The 19287-nt window shown below is 42.6% G+C and overlaps 1 protein-coding gene across 2 annotated transcripts in view; it reads right to left on the bottom strand.

Annotated features, from left to right (window-relative positions):
- Positions 1-19287, bottom strand: part of LOC138982543 (serine/threonine-protein phosphatase 2A 55 kDa regulatory subunit B beta isoform-like) — a 74157-nt gene that overhangs the window by 36262 nt on the left and 18608 nt on the right. Inside the window, exon 1 of one of the 2 annotated variants that reach the window (XM_070355855.1) lies at positions 2658-3828. The exons of the other annotated variant lie outside the window; for it this stretch is intronic. Within the exon in view, the coding sequence (XP_070211956.1) occupies positions 2658-2778 (121 nt within the window). The 5' untranslated portion in view covers positions 2779-3828. Of the gene's footprint in view, positions 1-2657; positions 3829-19287 lie in introns of those variants that run through there. 2 annotated transcript variants of the gene reach the window in all.

Here is a 19287-nt window from a genome sequence, read left to right as displayed (position 1 = left end):
GTCAACAACGTTGACTGATCGTAATATGTCACGAGGCAACAACGTTGACTGATCGTAGCATGTCACAAGGCAACAACCTTGACTGATCGCAGCATGTCACAAGGCAACAACCTTGACTGATCGTGACGTCACAAGTCAACAACGTTGACTGATCGTAATATGTCACGAGGCAACAACGTTGACTGATCGTGACGTCACACTCTTTGCTGCATGACTGTGACTGATCGTGACGACAAGACAAAGTAAGAGACGTCTGTTTAAGAAACAAAAAATGTAAAAAAAATTAAAAAACAGGGTTAAATGAAAATCGACTGTATAAACATGTACACAAATACAAGAGCGAAGAAGCACGCAGTTTGGCCAATGCGTTGATACTTGGACTGACTACTCGTCGCATGTCAAGACGGAACAAGCTAGACTGATCGTTATGTCACATTGTGTGCCCCGCAGCGGCTGTCGTCTAGTGTCAGTGACAAGCCTCTAAAAAAATGACAAGGTAATGTATCATTTCTTAAAATATATAATATATATTCCTCATCGCCTCGGGCACACTCCAACATACGCGATTAAGATTTCATCTTTGCACGGGCGGATTCAATATACAGTGCGAACATCGATCAAAAGTGACATTTATTGGACCTGGTTTGGTATAGCCGTCAGTTTCATTGGTTAATACATTATCAAGAACAGTGTCCCAAGTTCACAGTCAACAGTCCGTCATGTAGTTATGTCCCTTGAACATGACAAACATGAATGGAATTTTAAAGTCAAACTGACCGCTTTTCAACACGATTTTGCCTCAATTAAAAAATTTTTAAAAAGCCACACGTTTCTCCGTCTGCAAAGTTTGGTCCGTCTCAACAGCTTCTTGAATTTGGGACAACATTCTATATAGAAAATTGAAAATTACCCAATTTCATCAATCACTGATCACGATCAAAGCAGACCATCTCTCCACTTGGGCACATACCAAAAATCTACACCGTGACTGCTTGCTGTGGTGAAGGGGAACTTTTTGATACATTAATTTCTTCCAAAGGCATAAGGCAAAAAAAAAAAAAACAGTCTGTTTACGGTATCCCGACCGACCCTATTTTTTCGCGCGACCCTAGACTTTTGTTTTTGGCATTTGGGGAAAAATTAAAAAATTAAAAATAAAAATAAAAAAAGTCTTTGTTTTTTGGGCAAAATAACTTAAAAATATGTTTTTTTGGAAAAAAAATATATAAATACATAAAAAAATCCCGACCTACCGACCCTATTTTGTGTGTGCCTATGTTACCGTAAACAGACTAATTTTTTTGGTTGGCCTAAGTTGCTTTTACGAAATTAATTCATAAAAAAACTCCCACTGGGCAATGAGAGCTCGCAGGCTGTTCAATTTTTAAATGTCAACAAGTGCAGGGGCGGTCTGATCCCATGTAAAAGATCTAAGATGGTGAGCCGAAGGAGAAGGACTGTGCCTTTAGGCGCTGAAAAAAACTTTCACAAACAAAGGTAAATAATAAGTGTTTTGAACGTCCGGTTCGCGTAAATAAGCCGCACAACTGATCTGGCTGGCACTGATTACAAACAACAAACCTTTCGCAGGCTAACTACCACAAGGATGTATATGTCAAACTATAAAAAAAAAATTTTTTAAAAACCATAGGAGTAATTTTCTTCAGAAAGAAAATAAGGAAAAGTGACAGAATCGTTCATGTTGGATTGACGCAGTGAGGCTGTTGAAGCGTTAAATCGCTTGGCGTAGACTAACGTAACTCCGAAATTCTCTCTCTCTCTCTCTCTCTCTCTCTCTCTCTCTCTCTCTCTCTCTCTCTCTCTCTCTCTCTCTCTCTCTCTCTCTCTCTCTCTCTTTGCCTCTCTCTCTCTCTCTCTCTCTCTCTCTCGCGCGCGCTCTCTCTCTCTCTCTCACCCACACACAGACACACATACATACACACAAGCACCCACCCCTACACACCCACACACACACACACACACACACACACACACACACACACACACACACACACACACAGTACAGGGACACACGATAACGATTTAGATGGACAGACGGTCAGACAATCAGACAGATAAACAGAGAACTAAAACCGTATCTACAGACATTCAAAGTCTCGCTGTGATGATTAATATGTGGGAAAACATGTTAACACTTTTTATTTGCGAATCAAAGAGGAGAGAAGCGGGGTGGGTTCTGCAATACGTGCGATGGTCATATACAAGAAGATGGCAAAGTATCAAAGTAGCCGAGTGGAAAAAAATAAAACTGTGTACGACCTGTTACACCAGGGCATTGACCCCATAACAAAGCCAAGCAAGAAGTTTAACGAATGAGAAAAACCGCCCAAGCAATTGATCAGTACTGCTCGAGGCAGAGCTCCTTATTTTCTTTCAGATTAATACATACTCCTAAGACCACATACTATCTGAGAAAATCAGATTTTTAAGGGGAGGCAGCTTAAACATGGACGGGGGGAGGGGGGGGGCGTCCATCAGCGAACGCAATGAAAAGGAAATCCGGAGAAAAAAACATGCGGAAAGGGAGCGGGGTAGGGGGGGGGGGGGGGGTGCTGGGGGTTCTTTAACCCGGGGCTCCGAATTATCATGCCGATCGTGCTGTACATAACAAAATGCGCGATTAAATGGATACTGACCCCTGTGATGGTGGTGGTGGTGCACTGCCGTGTGAATCATGTTGGACAGCTTGTGGGACAACTTGCCCTGTCTCGGGGCTACTCCGCTCACCATCGGGGTTGCCGTTTTCGCCATGGCCATCGTGAAATATGTAGGTCTGTATCGCTCGCAACTGGCTCAATATAGCTCACTGCTGCAGTAGTTTGGCAATACCACTCTGGCCCTCTATCGACAGGCTATATCACACTACAGGCTGGATATATCACACTCTACAGGTCCGATGCAGTTTGACGATGTCACACTTTACAGCCTTGATAGATGAGGGTGATGCAATAGTTCGACGATATCACACTAACCAGGCTGGGTATATCACAATGTTGTTATAGATCCGCGGTAACAGCACACAGTCAACAGTCCTGATGCATATACACATATATATCCCGGCTCTGCAATAATTCACACTTTAAAGATCTGATACATCGCAGAGTTGTAATAGTCCAGCAGAATCACACTGTACACGCCTGAAAATCACTGCGTATAAATAGTTCAGTTGTATCAGATTCTGCAGACCTGACAATTCCCGGAGTTGCAATAGTTCAGCCGTATAGTAGTAAAACTGTTCAGGCCATATACTGATATAGCACGGCGTCATTATAGTGTATCACACTCTTCAAACGAGTTGCAATAGTACATTTATATCACACTCTACGGCCTAAAGATATCCCACAGCTTGAGCGGGGTCTTTCGAATTAGATCATTTGATGATGTGCTAGTAAGGCACTGTTAAGTCACCTGAAAGACTGTTTTGGCAATTTATCAATCACAACCGTTGTACTCCCACTGAAAGATACGTAGATAAAAACACTGTATTCAGGGCATTTGATTAGACGCTAGTCTGAATTCCCGACCTTTCTAGTTGCAGCCATTTGTGTGGCGCGTGCAGCAAATACACTGTATGTCCTCGGGCATCGTTCTGGCTTCAATATCTATCACAAATAGGTCACTGTTCGGGTAAGAATCATTTGCTTGAAGTGCATTTCATGTGCACCTGTATAAAAGGGACTGTCCTTTCTCGAAATGTCTTGAGTTTGAAAGTCACTCTGTCCAGGATTTCGATGGAGTAATATGCGTTTCTCATGAGGTTATTAAGGGCATTGCACTTCCTGAAATGTCTTGGTTATGCAAGCCAAACTGAAAAAATAAGGAAATCTCTGTTTTAGCATGGCAATTAGTTATCACGTGTAGTAATTGCACTTAAAGCACCTCTAAACTGTAACTTTTTAGTTGAAAACGTCAAACTCTGCATTAACCACAAGTCACTCAATAGACGAATTTCGGAAATATCTCTGCCAGGTTTGAAGGAAAGAGGGAATACTCTCGGATTTATTGAGGCACGTTTTCCCACGTGACAACATAGGCCATTCACTAGCGAGGGGTGTGCTCCTTGTCCACTCGCCGGCTCTTTGACAACCCATACAAACCCGGCACGGTTGGCCTAGTGGTAAGGCGTCTGCCCCGTGATCGGGATGTCGTGGGTTCGAACCCCGGCCGGGTCATACCTTAGTGGCTGCTCCGCCTGGCGTCTGGCATTATAGGGTTAGTGCTAGGACTGGTTGGTCCGGTGTCAGAATAATTTGACTGGGTGAGACATGAAGCCTGTGCTGCGACTTCTGTCTTGTGTGTGGCGCACGTTATATGTCAAAGCAGCACCGCCCTGATATGGCCCTTTGTGGTCGGCTGGGCGTTAAGCAAACAAACAAACCCATACAAACCGGACAGAATTATTTTCAAACATCGTCTATTATAACCGGTAGCCTACTCAGGGGATTCTGCGTAAACATCATGTTTAAGTCCCGGCTTCCTGAACTGCTGTCTAGGATGTAGGTATGACAGTTTCACTCATTGTTCATATACAGAATCGCTGTCATTGATTGTTCATATTCTCGGAATTAAAATGCATTGTATTTTGCATTTCAAGTTAAACTGATTTTTCTGCACTGCAAGTTGACAAACGGAACTGCTTTCGCACTACAAATTGACAAACGGAACTGCTTTTATACTGCAAGTTGACAAACGAAACTGTTTTCGCACTGCAAGTTGACAAATGGAACTTTTTTTCGCAATACAAACTGACGAACGGAACTGCTTTTGCACTGCAAGTTGACAAATGGAACTACTTTTGCACTGCAAGTTCAGATCCTGAAGTAAAGCTGGGGAAAAAAGATAGGCAGGTCATCTTTCTCATTGTGTGAGGGGTACGTTTTAGACATGACAGGCGAGACACTGTTGACCTATTTCCTAGTAATGGGCAATTTTTTCCTGCGCAGAGTCAGCGGCACAGACGACGCACTGCAGATTATTGAGGTAAGGCCTGGCGCTCACCTATGTAACTTCAGCAAGACAGACGACGCACTGCAGATTATCCCAACCCGCTACACGTTGCGTGAAAGGAAAACAGGTCAAGTACTCGTCATAATCCCTATCGCAGCATCAATAATATGCAGTGCGTCGTCGCCTGTGCCGCTGAAACTGCGCAGGTATATTCTGCCCTTAATTCTTTTCTTTTTTTCCCAGCCCGCTACACGTTGCGTGAAAAGAAAACAGGCCAAGTACTCGTCATAATTCCTATCGCAGCATGCAGCGCCGCTGACTCTGCGCAGATGTAATTTGCCCCTTACACATTTCTCGCTGGGTGCATCGTGACAGAGTGTATTCGTAACTTTTCTTCTCAGGCCAAGGTCTCTGTGATTAATCAGTGTTACAGGCTTCACGTGCTGAATCAGGTTTCACAGAAGACTGTCCAATTCATCTCAAGAGCTGACATTAACGGTTAAGGCGTCAGAGAAGAAGAATATGTGCTGAATCGATGGTATTGATTTGGCCTCTGATGACATAGTTCTCTTCTAATTAATCGTGTTGTTTCTTATTTTGACAGCAACTTAACTGCAATTTTTGTCTCGTTTTAGTTACTTTTTGAAGTCAACGTGCCACACACATATCAATCTTCTTCTGTCACATTTATGTCTTGTTTTGTTTGAGGAACTAAAAGAAAAGTTTTTCTTGTCTTACCCTGCCTCTTCTGAATCTTCTTGTGTTTAACCCTTGTTTGCGCCTCCAAATAGCACTGCTTCCCGGCAATAACGTTTTCACTAGCTGAGCAACAGAGATCGCCTGCCATAGATGTTTTTGACTCATTCACTGACTTCCCATGGTTTCCTTTCAGCTCGTGTTACATCCATGTGACAACCGATGCTGCTTTCGATAAACCTGATCAAGACAAAACTCAACTGAAACCTTACTCAGAGCGTGGTGAATATAACTGTGACAAAAAATCCCACCCAAGAAACAATAAATCGCGCCTGCATTTTACCACGCACTACAATTATGAAGACCAAACACTACTCAACCTTATTCAGAGTATGGAATATTACCATGACAAAATCACCAACCAAAATAAAGAATGAAAAAAACAACCCATTATGTTTTGTTAGCGAAAGAACAAAAAAGCCGTCAAGACACATTTATGCAGCCTGTTGCACATTTATAAATGTGTCAACTGTTAGTGTTACCCACCTCTACACTACAAGTGTTCCGTTTTTTTCTGCTTTTTCCTCAAAGGGGAAAACACAACCGTAACTCACAGTGAAATGACTGCCATCTGTCACTTGCATTAGCTTGGCCGTGTGAAAACGGTGTGCCAAAAAGTAAGATAAAATCCACAAACACACATACACACCACAGTTGGCACCCAGAATGCAGAAATAAAGGCGCGCCCTTAAACTCATACACAGCTAAACTTTGTGCATGCTACAGTACTGTAGGCAGACTGTTCACTTGTTACACCGATCCGATCTTTCATACGGCTGTTCGTAAAACTGTACTCAGTTGACACGCTATGATGTATTACTCGGCGAAAACTGTATAAAAAAAATATAAAAAAACCACTGTTGCTATACAGGAAGGCCAAGCGGATTTATTGTCCAGCCTTGCCTTATCTATTAATTATCACCCAGTTCCGCAGTCAAACTTTTATGAAAAATATAAACTCGCTGCTATAAAAGAAGACCAAGCAGTGTTATAGTCTAGCCTTGCCTTATCTATTAATCATCGACCAGTTCGGCAATAAAAATGTTATGAAAAAAGAAACTCGCTGCTATACAAGGAAGTCCAAGTAGTGTTAGAGTCCAGCCTCGCCTTAGTTATCACCAAGTCATGCAGTATAAAATGGTAAAGAAAAAAAATAAAATTGCTGGTATAAAAGAATACAGAGCAATTTTAGAGTCGAGCCTCGTCTTTTATATATTAATTGTAACCCAGTTTTAGAGCAAATCTTGGTTAATACGTCTTTTTAAGCACACAGTTTACCAGAAAAACACAGCCACACAAATGCACTGAGAAGTCTTCTGGTGGAGTTTCACACTTTCTATTTTCTTTATCGAGTCATTCAATTGCACAGGCACAGACACAGATTTATCTTCCGGCAGAGGACCATACTTTGCTGACACATTAGTTAAATTCGCAGCACAGATTCTTTTCGCGGATGACTTACACGATAAAACCATCAGAACTGTTACACACGGTCATACCACGTGAGTTTTCTCATCGATTTACACAAACTTCTAACACATCTGCCACTTTCGCAGCACAGAGTCATACCCAACACAGATGTTTCGCAGATGAGTGACAAAAATTGTTCCACTGTGACTGTTACCAACTGTGGTCATATACCATGTGGATTTTCTATCAATCGATTTACATAAACTTTCAATTTAAGTGTCGCTTTCACGGTGCTGAGTGATACCGAGCACAGATTCATACCGCCATGATAGCTAAGCAATTACAAGAAAGGCCGAAAAAAGCTCATGTATTTACTCAGGTGGGACAGCCTCAGTCTTGTCGCAAATGTGGTCATAGCCAACAACAGAACGTGCTCGCCTTTTTTGTATCCTGGCACGTTTTTATCTTTCCCCTTTTTATATCCGGGCGTTTTTTTAAGTATGCGTCACATGCACATATCTTTCATTTTTTTCAAAATTGAGGCCACACTGTCTTGACTCGAATTCAGCGGCGTAATTGTTTTTTTCATACGATGACGCAAAGTGTCTAGCCTGGCTTGTTTATAAATTATTATCAAAGACATTTTGATTGACAAACCCAAAACAACAGAGCGTGTTTTTCTAAGCTGATGAATACACAAGACTGTGTAGTCAGGTTTTTCTGTCTTTCTTCAACTGCTGGGTTTTTGCAATCAGGTTCATACGATAAGATTGTTGTTATCTTGACACCGCTAAATACACGTACAGTTTCAATTCGGCATTGTTCGTGCGACTGCCATTGGTTTTGTAGCGATTAGTCTTAATAACCACCAGAATGAAAAGCTCGATCAAAAGTATGGCGTACAAAAAATAGTATTTCAAGAATCCAAAACATGCGATCTGACGCCTTGATTTCGGCTAAACCAGCTGAATCTTTCACCTTACACACAACAAAACGGGGGGCAGCTTCAATGGGATGTCGCAGTTTTCTATCACCGTCAAAATCAGCTTCCTGGCTTAGAGTACCTGTTAACAACCTACCTCAAATGAAAACTTGCACACACTGAATATTCCACGTCCAAAAGTCTAAACACGCTTAAATAGCACAAGCAAAAGAACTTTGCGCACGTACCGCACGCAAACGAATCTAAGCACTCTTGAGTGCCACACGCAAATATCCGATTTGGCTTTGATGTCACAAACAAACTTGTAGAGTATAACTTCGTGGTCACACACACCAAATTTCGTCATGTCCCCGCATGGTGCACACGATTTGAAACGATAGCCCTCTCCTGTAAATGGACGAAATATCTAAGAACGTTTATATGCCACAATCAAAATGGTGCACAGTCCCTGAAAGCGAAGAGATTAATGTCAAAGTGGAGCTACTCACACACACACACATACTATTCTGGCAAGCTGTTGCGCCTATTCGACGTGTAAGGTGGGAGAATATGTCACTTTTGATCGATTAGGTGATAAGTGGATCATTCCCTGGTTTCTGTCTAGTCCGCATCAATATAGTTTGTAAATTCCATTTTGTCGCGCACGTGTGCGTTGAGGCCTCATTATGATTTGCATTGTGCACTTTGGACAACAAAATGTACTAGTGAAAGCATCTTTACTGCCATTATTTTCAGTCTCCATCGTATCCTCTGGATTTATCCATCGACACTTTTAAAGTAATCCTATAGCGCCTACTTGGACAATGACAATACAGATAACCGTGTCTTTTATCGATCCTTTGCTAGAGATTTCGTTTATGTTGCGGTTCTGCATGCTGTGTTTAACTTTTAGGGACCCGACCCACGCGTGCATGCATGTGTGTGTGTGTGTGTGTGTGTGTGAATCCTTCTGTGTCTGCGTGTCTCTCTCTCTCTCTCTCTCTCTCTCTCTCTCTCTCTCTCTCTCTCTCTCTCTCTCTCTCTCGTTCTCTCTGGGCTCTGCCCGCACCCCCCCCCTCCCTTTCACTCTGCGTCTTGGAACTTGAAATACGTATCCCCTCAGTACTCTAGCGTTACATTTTTGCAAAATTAATTTAACTCTTATACACTGCAATCTTGCTTGCAGTCAAGCCATTAACCTGCCAATGAATCACGATGCTTGCACCAAAGTCAATATGTGCATCCCAACAGCTGTCCCTTTATCCGGCTCACACCGACTTACAAGAACTCAGGCAGATTCGTGTATTACCTTTTTCCTCGCGGTTAGGTGTCACAGAAGTGCGAATTTATTGGCAGACGTTAGACGCAGCTCTACGCTGTTCTTCCAGCTGAGTGGCAATAGAGTTCAGTCACACCAACGATTCTGAAGACGATGTGTGTATATATATTGCCTTCGTCTACGAACGGAGCCGTGCACTTATGGTGGCAATCACAGGCACAAGAAGAAGATGGCTGCATTCCGCAGCGTCTCAGCTTCAAGTTTTGTGTCCAACGCGTGAAAACAAAGCCCCCATGACTCACATTTGTAGGTGTGAATTTAAAAACATAAAACAATGCGTAGTCTCAAGAAATAACCTCAAGCGTGTCAGTTCAGTTTAAATCAAGCATCAGACAATCCCAGTCAGGCTCAGAAGTGTTTCCGTTGTCGTTCTACCATGTTGTTATCTTTCAGACAGAGCTGCTGTGTCCTTCCTGGTCACAATAACCCTTTATAGACTCATTTATAGAATCATGCAACATTAAACTATGAGCTGTTATTTAATTATCTCATAATCTGCAACAACAAAGTGAGAGTTCTGAAGAGGGAGTTTAAGTAGTTTCATTTATCTCCGGTCGTGCCTGTTGCATGTTAATCAGGGACATATTTCCAATTCGACAGATCATGCACGTTCGAACATTGCACTTTACGGTCGCTGTCAGTAAAATACATATATCGCCTAGAGAAATAACAGGTGCAGAGAAACGTTCTGTTGATAGCAATCTGAATGTGCAAGCCTGAATACACCAAAAGCTGAGCGTCAGTTTAATTGATGGCCGCAGGAGCGGTCATCTATTGGAATGCATTCGAAGAGGTGACATGTCTCGTTTTGTTACCGTTCTCACGAGATCAGTTACAGTTGTTTCTCTCTCTCTCTCTCTCTCTCTCTCTCTCTCTCTCTCTCTCTCTCTCTCTCTGTCTCGCTCGCTCGCTCCCTCCCTCCCTCCCTCCCTCTCTCTCTCTCTCTCTCTCTGTATGTATGTCTTTGTCTGTGTCTCCCTCTGAGTTTCTCCGCTTCTGTCTTTCTATGTCTGTCTCTGTCTATGTGTGTGTGTGTGTGTGTGTGTGTCTCTCTCTCTCTCTCTCTCTCTCTCTCTCTCTCTCTCTCTCTCTCTCTCGCTCTCTCTCTCTCTCTCATCCGACTCCTGGCACACATAGTTAACAGGTCAAAGCAGAGGTTAACTTGAGTGCACGTGTACCTAGCAGGAGGGGGATGATTCGGGTCAGAAGTGGGGTAAAGCACTTTGGTCTTCAGTCTTTGGGTTATAGCTTTCAGTGGAGAAGATGCCAACATGAAATTGCACTATGCTCTACGATTTATTGTCCTTGTCTATCGGACACGATGAAGGGAAGCTACAATCGCCCCAGGCCATATATACTCTTTGTTTCCTGAGCCTGGACCATTGAGACGGTTACCTCATAGATCTGTTGATTGTTCAGTTTGTCGGTGTCAAAAGTTATACCCCCATTCCACACAACCGTTCTTTGTCCTGTTCCCGTACCAACCAAGGAATGCTGCCACAACAATGGAACGCTGCGCAAACGGCCGTTTTTTGGCATCTTTCAGCAGCGTCTGACCATAGTGGCAGCCGTCCTTGGTCGGTAAGGGAACGGGACCTAGAACGGATGTGTGGAATGCGGGTATGACAACTCAGTGTGTGAGAGCGCTACCGTTGCGTTACCGTTGTATTAAGTTCCTTTAACGATCCAAGCGTTCCGTTACCGATGGGTTGAGGTTCCATTACCGTTCATTCTGATCGGGAGGGGAACGGCTAAAAATTTGAACATGCAGCCCAAACTCAGCCGTCCCTACCGACCCTACCGTTCAAAGTAGTTCCGTTAACGATCAGTTACGTTCATTGCGGTTCTGTCCCGATCCCTCCCGTGCCCGCACCGTTCCTTGGTCGGTACGGGAACGGGACCTAGAACGGTTGTGTGGAAAGGGGGTATAAGACTCGACCACTTGGCTTATGGTGGAGACAGCTGGAAGATCCCTGGATATAATTGAAGAGGAGTAGTCTTCCTTTTAGAAAATGTGTACTCTGCCTTGCAGATTACAAATGTGTGCTGTCGGGTCTGGGTAAAGGGAGTGGAGGGTAAGGGGGTGGGGGGTGGGTAAGCGAGGGGTAAGAGAGACGAAAGAGAAAACAGCTGGACAGGGACAAGTCACTGCCTGAAGTATTCAATAAAGCCACAAACACACACACAAATAACCACATATGCAGGTTTTCAATTCATATTTTTGCAAAGTATCTGCACAAGCATGTGTGCCTCTGTGAGTATGTTCGTGGCTGCTTTCATGGGGTGCCTGTTTCCTCAGGAATTTGAGGATTTCTTTTATCTCTCTTTTTCTGACACCGTTGATTTAACGTCATTTTTACAGGACAGTTTTTTTCCTTTCAGTTATAAGTTGTAGTAGTTTGACCTTATTATTTTAGGACAAGTAGAGCTCGTTCACCAGTAGCAAATACTCACTCAGTCCGTTAGTGTGCCTGAGTGTGTGTGATGGGGGGGAGGGGGAGGGGGGCTCTCCCGTGACCGGCCACCTGCAATGTACGGACAGGTTTGCACTGGCCCAAGGGTGTCCGTTCATGAGAGGGACTGCTGTAACAGCAAAACTAGTGTGAAACATAAGTAATCAATTTATCCACTTGACTATATTCACAACATGGACCTATCACTCTTCTTTGCATGTTTTTATGCCTACGGATTTTCAAATACTCTGCAACACATGTAACCCAAATTCAACATGTGCCCGTACAATACCGCTTCTTTTATGAAAACATTGCTTCGGCCATGTTGATTTTAATCAACCAATTTTCTTGTGTGTATATTATGCTGCATAGCACAGGCCATGCAGCTGTGGGTTTTTGCAGCGATTGTAAGGCGATTAGAAAGAGCTTCGTTTTAATAATTATACACAGGTATCGATCTAAAATTAGAAAAATAAAAGTTTCCGTCTGTATCGGTACAACTTCATTTCAAGACCAAAACAGTTGTATGCACACAATACACACATTTAAAAAAATGAACAATAAATAAGTGTTGCCTTTGTTTATTGCATGAAACTGCCTTTGCTTGTTCCATGCAACTCTCAATTGGTTTGCTTTTGCCTATTTCATGAAACTAATTATTACCTTGCCTTTGCTTATTTCATGAAACTGGCGATGGCGTTGGTTTTGTTTATTTTATTAAACTGATGCTCGCTTTTACTTATTTCGTGGAACTGTCGATCCGGTCGCCTTACGTAGCAAATAGGTTTTAATCAACAACAAAACTAAACTTCTTCGAGTGTGGATTGAGAGTTCTTGGGTTCGCTGGTTTATCTGCCAGTCTCCTATTGAATGACCTGACTGCTATCTGACATGTATGACTCAAAATTGCGCGCTCTGAACGATTAGAAAAGGTAAATCTACTCTCATGGGTGCCAAATATGCCAAGGACTGGGTGGCCGAGTGGTAACGCACTTGCGCTCGGAAGCGAGAGGTTGCGAGTTCGACCCTGGGTCAGGGCGTTAGCAATTTTCTCCCCCCTTTCCTAACCTAGGTGGTGGGTTCAAGTGCTAGTCTTTCGGATGAGACGAAAAACCGAGGTCCCTTTGTGTACACTACATTGGGGTGTGCACGTTAAAGATCCCACGATTGACAAAAGGGTCTTTCCTGGCAAAATTGTATAGGCGTAGATAAAAATGTCCACCAAAATACCCGTGTGACTTGGAATAATAGGCCGTGAAAAGTAGGATATGCGCCGAAATGGCTGCGATCTGCTGGCCGATGTGAATGCGTGATGTATTGTGTAAAACAATTCCATCTCACACGGCATAAATAAATCCCTGCGCCTTGAATATGTGCGCGATATAAATTGCATAAAAAAAAATAATAAAAATAAATCCCTGCGGTTAGAACTGTACCCACGGAATACGCGCGATATAAGCCTCATATTGATTGATTGATTGAAATATAGCATCTGAGCAATAAAACGTTGTATACGTGCGTCTTTAAACGGTGCACTCGTTTCCGCTATTTTGAATCGAACGTACTCTCTGTTGTTCCGTAACTTTACTTACTTATTCTTTTTTTTTATGAGTTTTTAACAATAGTTACCAACACCTTATATTAGTCAGTGACAGTTGTTATAAAAACTTTCGACACATCCGCGACCGTTATCTGTAAAACAGACTTTCTACCAATTTATAACAATGGTTACTATCTATTCTTACTGATCCGTAACTTTAGTGACGAATACTCTCCATAAGTACGTGACACGTTGGGGAAAGGCCCCGACTATGGACCACTGTTTGTTTCATGCAGATTATTAGCTTGCTTTCTTGCGAAGAAGTTTCATTTTGTGCTTGGTAGTTGTTCTCTCCATCGTTAAACCGTTAGGCCTAGTTAGAGCGAATTAGCTGTGATAGACATGCAGCAACAACAACAAATTTTTTTTAATCACAACTGCTTCATATTTAAGAGCTTGGGCGCTGAATATGGACCAGTCAGTGAAGAGGTCATCGTGAATCATTATAAAAAGCCCACTACACTTCAAAAGAACATGACAGGGCCTAATTACATACACGTTTTGCCATCCAATAGCAAAGTTGCCCTCTCGTTGACCTTCCCACATGTCCTGGCTTGACCTCAGACATGAGTATATGATTTATCTTTCGTCCTCTATTTTCAGACACGCTTCATTTGTCTTGTCAAGCTTAAAACCCTACACACGCCCTTCTTGTGCCTAAAGGGCTTGGGGGCAAACATGAAAATGTCCATTTTTTAATATTTTTTTTAACTAAGACGAAATGCAGCCTGTCATGCAATCTTTTACATTGCAAATAGTCGTTATTATTATACAAAACTGCAACTAGGTTTATTTTTAAAGTTATAATCCAAAACCTAACTATACCGGCCATGAAATTCATGTTGCAAGCATCCCATACATCTTAGTATGATAACTTCCTTCTAATGTGACATTTGATAGGTTAGTCCAGGTTCTCACACTCTTAATCAAAGTGTTCATCAACTGTTGAACACACTTTCTGTAACAAGTTTCGAATACTGTGTGACATACTTTACAGTTGTAGTAGCAAAAGTAGCACACATGCTAAACATTCAGGAGTGTGCTACTTTTGATTGTAAAACTATGTAGTGTGTTACAGTGTTCAAAACTGTGTAGTGTGTTACAGTGTTCAAAACTATGTAGTGTGTTACAGTGTTCAAAACTGTGTGGTGTGTTACAGTGTTCAAAACTGTGTAGTGTGTTACAGTGTTCAAAACTGTGTAGTGTGTTACAGTGTTCAAAACTGTGTAGTGTGTTACAGTGTTCAAAACTGTGTAGAGTGTTACAGTGTTCAAAACTGTGTAGTGTGTTACAGTGTTCAAAACTGTGTAGTGTGTTACAGTGTTCAAAACTGTGTAGTGTGTTACAGTGTTCAAAACTGTGTAGTGTGTTACAGTGTTCAAAACTATGTAGTGTGTTACAGTGTTCAAAACTATGTAGTGTGTTACAGTGTTCAAAACTGTGTAGTGTGTTACAGTGTTCAAAACTATGTAGTGTGTTACAGTGTTCAAAACTGGTTACAGAAAGTGTGTTCAAAAGTGGAACACATTAATGCAGAGTGTACATGGGATAAGTGCACCCTTCACCTTAAAATTTACACATACCAAAATTCAACTGCCTCAAAGATGTGATAACATTCGCATGGCTTACGCAAATGTTCGTCACGAAATAAAACGCATAGGCTATGATTCATCAGACAAAACGTAAAGCCTTCATTAGACTGTCGCGTGAACTATGCATGGGAAATAACTAACGCATGAACGAGCTGTCACACACTATTTTCCCAAGCACAAAAACAATCCTCCAAGGTGTCATCTCCAAGTTAATGAATTTGCCGGAGAAAAAAAATTAGTAACAATAATCTTCTCACAATTGGAATCCCACAACCGTGCACGAACTGAGTCGCTCAATAGTTTGGAGTGATATTTGAGAGTCGTTATTGTCAAAGGTGGACGTCTCAGATCTGACCAGGCTTTTACATTAGAAAAGATCATTCCTCCACTTCAAGGTTCACATACCTTCTTCTTCTTCAAGCGTTCCAGAGTTTTTCTGGTTACGTGTGAGCTCGTTTGCTCATTTGGGTTCCCCACACTCTACTCTGAGAGCATAGTCAGCTTCACTCCGCTTTCGGTGAGTAGGCATGCTGGGTATTTTCGTGTTTCCATAACCCACCGAACTCCGACATGGATTACACGATCTTTTCCGTGCGCACTTGGTCTTGTGTTTGCGTGTACACACGAAGGGGTTAAGTCACTAGCAGGTCTGCACATTAGTTGACCTGGGACTGATCGGGAAAATCTCCACTCTGAAAACGCACCAGGCGGCAGCGACCGGGATTCGAACTCACGACCTCCCGATTAGGAGGCCGACGTCTTACCACCACGCCACTGTGCCCGTCTGTTCACATACCAATTATGGACAGCCTATGTGCTCTCTGTGCACAGGTGTGAGTTTATTGATAAATTAATTTCTTAAAAGCCATCAGTGTCATTGTAAGAAATTAATTCCTCACAAAATCAACTCACCACAGCAAGCAGATAGGGTGTTATGATAAACAGATAGGGTGTTGATTATTTGGTATGTAGATAGGGTGTTGATTATTACACCCCCGGTATAGGGGTGTGTATAGGTTTCGGTCGATGTGTTTGTTTGTTTGTTTGTTTGTTTGTTTGTGTGTTTGTGTTCGCATATAGATCTCAAGAATGAACTGACCGATCGTCACCAAACTTGGTGAACAGGTTCTAAACATTCCTGAGACGGTCCTTACAAAAATTGGGACCAGTCAAACACACGGTTAGGGAGTTATTGGTGGATTAAAATTATACAAGGACTTATAGAGGGACATCTTAATGGTCAAAGGGAAATAACCATTCTCACTCAGTCACTGCCACCAACTGAGAAGGTTATTTCCCTTTGACGGGGGTGTTTTTCCTACCTCGGAGGAATTTCTTGTTTGGTATGTATTCAAGTGGAGGAATGGTCTGATCCGATGTCAAATCCTGGCCAGACGTGTGATGGTGAGCCCAACTTTTTACGCGGGGAGTAATGTGTCTGTAACGTTCTTACGAGCAGCACACTATTTAGATATTGCTAGGTTTCATTTTATTCGGCAGTTCGTAATGGTCTTTTTTTTTTTTTTTTTTAAGTTTTGGAAATTTTCGGAACTATTGGGCAGTCCGTGGCATCAGCTTTCCCACGCCATGAAAAAAGTACGCCCTTTCCATCTGCCAAAATGACATTTTTTGTGCGATTTGAGATAAGTGTTTCAGCTTTTTGCCAACTGACAAAGCGAAACAAAACCGCATACACTAGAAGAACGCTTGCAGCTTGATATAGAGGCTTCACGTGGCGTACTTCGTGCTATGCGCTAAACTGAGGTCTGTTTCACTAAATAACACTCTGTCACCGATGAAACGTCATACAAAGATAAACGCTTTCTATTTTCTTCTTTCAAATAACACACCCCAAAGCAAGGAAACTCCAACGCGCACGTTTAGTGACTCACACAGAGCATAAAAGGTGAAAGGTTTCGATCGCATAACACTGAAGGCAAATTGTGATCCAAAAACGATGTGACACTCTCTGTTCTATTACCACTTCGTTCGTTCCTTCAAGGCACAATAAATTCCTCAACTTCCTTGTTGAATTCCTTGTCCTTTGTTTCTTTTCTTCTTGGTTCTTCTTCTTTCTTGATTTGTTTATTTGTTCCAACGAAGATGGTTTTTTCTTAATCCTGCATAAAGCGTAGACGTAACTTCTAAACGAAAGGTTGACGGAAAAACTACTGACGTCGTACCCGTGTGTCGTGGGCCAAACTGCTTTACCTGCACCCTAGCGGTCCCAACCCCAACCCGGTGAGGTTGCAAAAACTGGTTCCCTGTCTGTTTACAGCCCGCGGATGATTTGTGACGGGCGGGCCGCGAGAACTTGTAGCGTGAGTGAGACGTCATCGAGAGTTGGACGAGTCGTGGTTGAAAACACGGTGTCACTGCGCTGTTTCAAATCAAAACGTGTGCACTGCATGGCTTCAACAGCAGGTTTCAGGGCGAAAGGCGTGTTTCAAGCGCATTCATGCATGCAGGAGTGACAAGACAACCAAATCGCCCTGCGTAAGTGATAGATAATGCTTCAAGTTGGTGTCCAAAACACAAGAAAGATGAACCAACGTAAGAAACGAAGCATTCAAGAGAGCTATGACAGTTTGTTGTAAATATAGTATGTGGTAATCATGTCTTTCATTGCAAAAATTACGACTCAAAAAAAAAATTCAGTCCGTAACTACATGGCTTATTGCCGACAGAGAGAGAGAGAGAGAGAGAGAGAGAGAGAGAGAGAGAGAGAGAGAGAGAGAGAGAGAGAGCGAGAGAGTGAGAGAGAGGAAGAGAGATAGATATAAAGAGAGACAGACAGACAGACAGAGAGAGCGAGAGAGAGAGAGAGAGAGAGAGAGAGAGACACAGAGAGAGAATGAGACAGAGACACACACACACACACACTCACACACACACACACACACACACACACACACACACACACACACACACACACACACAGAGACAGAGACAGAGAGAGACAGAGAGACAGAGAGAGTTTTATCTTGGACAGTTATCGACTGTAAACTTGAATTTCTGTAAACTTGACTTTTGCCGCAACTTTATTTGATTTGTTACAAAATACGCATGGGCGTTTTACGCTGTCTCTTTATTTCGTAGGGTTGAGGTTCAGCGAAAGGTTTTCACCTGAAACTCTTCACTGTCATACAGTCATTGTCTCGCATGTCCCCGGAACACGACTTCCGTCAGTCATAGTGACTTTAATGTAACAAGCATAACCGGACATGGTTGATGAATGTGCAGGTGGGACGTGCAATTGTGTTTACGAATCCGCAAGACGGGGTGGATGGAGGGAGAAATCTCTTGGCAAAGAGAGGGAGGGAGATAAGATTGATATAGAGACATGCAGAGAGTGAAAATATAATTGGGAAGAACAGCTACCCACTGATTTTGCTTAGATTTGTGATAATTGTAAGTTGTGTCTGTGTGAATTTCATGTTGTGTGTGTATGTGTGTGTGTGTGTGTGTGTGTGTGTGTGTGTGTGTGTGTGTGTGTGTGTGTGTGTAAGTTGGTAGTTGTTTGGGTCAGGCCGCAATTTTCTCCCCCCTTTCCTAACCTAGGTGGTGGGTTCAAGTGCTAGTCTTTCGGATGAGACGAAAAACCGAGGTCCCTTCGTGTACACTACATTGGGGTGTGCACGTTAAAGATCCCACGATTGACAAAAGGGTCTTTCCTGGCAAAATTGTATAGGCATAGATAAAAATGTCCACCAAATACCCGTGTGACTTGGAATAAAGTGTAAAAAAATTCCATCTCACACGGCATTAAGTCTCAGGGCTTGAAAACATGAATACACGCATGCAGGGAAAAAAAAAATGGGTAGCGCCGTATACTGTATGGCAGCTCGCTTTCCCCAGGGGGAAAGCAGCCCAAATTTCTGTGAGGTTACCTTCATGGACTATATAAAATCTTATCCTTATCCTTTATAACATTCAAAGCCATCACTTAAAGGCCCACTCCGCCTCACCGTCTCAGATCTGGTCAGCCATTTAACATGGAACAAGACCATCCCAGTAGGCTTACCTGGTCACAGACCTATAACATGAACAGCCTGGGGGCTCTCTAAGCACAGTGTTATTTTCTTTAATGAATTAATTCCGCGAAAGAGACTGATGCCTTTCTTGGAAATTAATTCATTAAAAAAAATTCGAACTCAGTCACCACAGCAAGCAGTCAGGGATTTGATGTTTTGGTATGTGACCAAGTGGAGGGAAGGGCTTGTCCCATGTAAAAGCCTACTGGCCAG

This window comes from Littorina saxatilis, linkage group LG12, assembly GCF_037325665.1.
Source record: "Littorina saxatilis isolate snail1 linkage group LG12, US_GU_Lsax_2.0, whole genome shotgun sequence".
In the NCBI taxonomy this organism is placed as follows: domain Eukaryota; kingdom Metazoa; phylum Mollusca; class Gastropoda; order Littorinimorpha; family Littorinidae; genus Littorina; species Littorina saxatilis.
This window is presented reverse-complemented; position numbering and strand designations above follow the sequence as displayed.